This window comes from Seriola dumerili, unplaced genomic scaffold (assembly GCF_002260705.1).
Source record: "Seriola dumerili isolate Sdu_G_001 unplaced genomic scaffold, Sdu_1.0 BDQW01000236.1, whole genome shotgun sequence".
Classification (NCBI taxonomy): Eukaryota; Metazoa; Chordata; class Actinopteri; order Carangiformes; family Carangidae; genus Seriola; species Seriola dumerili.
In genome coordinates this window covers 1,022,347-1,025,184 of record NW_019174491.1, presented here as the reverse complement: position 1 = coordinate 1,025,184, position 2,838 = coordinate 1,022,347, and the positions used below count along the sequence as shown (strand labels likewise).

Genomic DNA, 2,838 nt, shown 5'->3' with positions numbered 1-2,838 from the left:
TTTGTCTTGCAGGCTGCTCGTGCAGAAACCTGTTGTATCGAACAGAGATTAAACTACAATCTCGTATCTAACTCATTCAATTTGAGGATAATCGATTGATTCTTCCAGGCTGCCGTGCATCATCTGATCCACCACTGAGCTCCATCCAGCCTGAATGGAAAATACATGAGGCTGAAATAACAGGTGTGTGTGTGTGTGTGTGTGTGTGTGTGTGTGTGTGTGTGTGTGTGTGTGTGTGTGTGGTGGTGTGATGTGGTGGTGTTTGCTGTGAGACCATAATAACAACAGGCACCATGTGCCTCCTGCATCAGTCTGTAAATTTAGATTAAATTGGTCCTGTTGCTGCAGACAGACAGAAAAGCAAATGTAAACTTTAAACCTGCATCATGAGGGCAATAAATTACGCATTTACTAAGAGAAACATTAATAATAAACATAATAAAGTGCTACAATTGGCCATAGGCTGATCATTTCGAAGCTTTTTTCCCAACTCAAGACGCGCGTAATGGAAGACAGGTTCAGGGGATTAATGTGAATTCTTATAATCCGTCCTGTGGTGGTTCTGAAATGATTCCCTGTGATGGCAAAAATAAGAAGCTCGCCAGTTTAAACTCAAACCAGAGCGCAGGATGTTGGGAATGACACTGAAAACTTTCCTCAGCGCGCCACTGAACTGGCGCGTAATTCTGGGTCCGGATCATACGTCGGTGAGCTTCCCGGTGTAGGCTTTGTGCGGGCTGCAGTTGGTGTATTTGATGGAGTCCACGTCGTCGCTGTCCGGGTAGTCGGACTTGGACAGGGACGGTTTGCTGTCGCTCTTCTTGAACTCTCCGAACTGCGGCTGCTGCTGGCCGCAGGTCACGTGTGTGTACTGGAACTGCTCCTCGTGCTCGGTCTCCCGGTGGTAGAAGTAGTTGAAGTTGGATACGATGACCGGCACCGGGAGCGCGATGGTGAGCACCCCGGCTATGGCGCACAGGGAGCCCACGATTTTCCCCCCGATGGTGACCGGACACATGTCCCCGTAGCCCACCGTGGTCATGGACACCACCGCCCACCAGAAGGCGTCCGGGATGCTGCTGAAACCCGACTCCGGGTCGTCGGTCTCGGCGAAGTACACGGCGCTGGAGAAGAGGATGACCCCGATGAAGAGGAAGAAGATGAGCAGTCCCAGCTCCCTCATGCTGGCCTGCAGGGTCTTCCCCAGGATCTGGAGCCCCTTGGAGTGTCTGGAGAGCTTGAAGATCCTGAAGACCCGGACCAGGCGGATGACCCTCAGGATGGCCAGAGACATGGCCTGCTGGCCGTTCCCCTGGTGCTCCGCGAGCTCCAGCCCCAGCGTGATGAAGTAGGGCATGATGGCCACGATGTCGATGGTGTTCATGATGTTCTTGAAGAACGCGGGCTTGCTCGGGCAGGCGAGGAACCGGACGAGCAGCTCGAAGGAGAACCAGATGATGCAGAGCGTCTCCACGATGAAGAACGGGTCCGTGAACGGGTTGGGCTTCTTTGCGCGCGCGGTTCCGTTCACCACCAGCTGCTCGTCAAACGTTCTGGCTTCCTCTCTGAACTCCGGTAAAGTCTCCAAGCAGAAGATCACAATGGAGATGAGGATCACCAGCACGGAGACTATCGCGATCCCCCTGGCGGGTCCGGAGCTCTCCGGGTACTCGAACAGGAGCCAGACCTGCCGCTGGAACTCGTTCTCAGGCAGCGGCCGCTCTTCTTCCTTGATGAATCCCTCATCCTCCTTAAAATTCTCAATCACCTCCTCCCCCAGTTCGTAAAATTTAATCTCCTCCATGAATATGTCCACCGGCACGTTGACGGGTCTCCGGAGCCTGCCCCCGGACTGGTAGTAGTAGAGGATGGCATCGAAGCTGGGTCGGTTCCTGTCGAAGAAGTACTCGTTCCTCAGCGGGTCGAAGAAGCGCATCCTCTTGCGCGGGTTCCCCAGCAGGGTGGAGGGGAACTGGGCGAGCGTCTTCAGCTGCGTCTCGAAGCGCAGCCCGGAGATGTTGATGACCACCCGCTCGCAGCACTCCTGGTTCTCCACTCTCTCCGGGTCGTACACATCCTGGGCTGACAGCGCGGCCAGTGCCACAGTCTCATCCAGGTTCTCCGCGGGCACCACTGTCATCTTTCCCCCCCCAGACAAGGGCGACGCTTCCCGCACCTCGGTCCTCTCTGTTCCCCCCTCCGCGACACCTCTCCGCGCGTATTTGGAAACCAGCTGAGCGTCTCCGCGCGTCTCTCTCTTTGTTGTCGGCGTCACGTCTGCGGGTGAGCTTGTTCCGCTGGCATTTTTGTGCCCCCCCTCCTCCTCCTCCTTTCCACGCTCACCTTTCTGCCGTCCACACGCTGCTGTAGTCTGGACTATCGGCTCGGCTGTCACATTCACTGCATTTTAAGCAGGCTTTGCCCTCCCCGAGCTGACGTGTGTGTGTGTGTATGCACACACTCTCTCACTGAGGGGGGGAAATAAAAACACACATGCACACACATATGCTCAGGATGAATCTGATCCAGATATTAAACAACAAGCAGAAATATCAGCATTCTGGAGACTTTGCGTGCACACAAAGTGTCGTGCGTAATGAACCTGTTGTCTCCAGCGTGGCACAGGCTCAAGGTTATCACATGAGTTGTTGTTTATGGTGAAATATGACGTGATATTTGCAAATATGAACATGCAGTTAATGGATGAGGGCAGGTTAATGTGTGTAAATGCGCGTTTGGCAACGTGGAAAGTGCCAGCAATGTCGCGCAAAAAAAGCGATTCTCATGCAGGAGAAAGAAAAAAAATCGTCGTTTCTTTTGTTTTTCAATTGATGATTT

General features: G+C 53.6%; 1 protein-coding gene across 1 annotated transcript; it reads right to left on the bottom strand.

Annotated features, from left to right (window-relative positions):
• Nucleotides 1–372: 372 nt before the first annotated feature.
• LOC111229484 (shaker-related potassium channel tsha2-like) lies at nucleotides 373–2,240 on the bottom strand. Its single transcript, XM_022755816.1, has one exon. The coding sequence runs from the start codon at nucleotides 2,138–2,140 to the stop codon at nucleotides 698–700; it is 1,443 nt and encodes a 480-aa protein (XP_022611537.1). The 5' UTR covers nucleotides 2,141–2,240; the 3' UTR covers nucleotides 373–697.
• Between the last annotated feature and the right edge of the window lie 598 nt (nucleotides 2,241–2,838).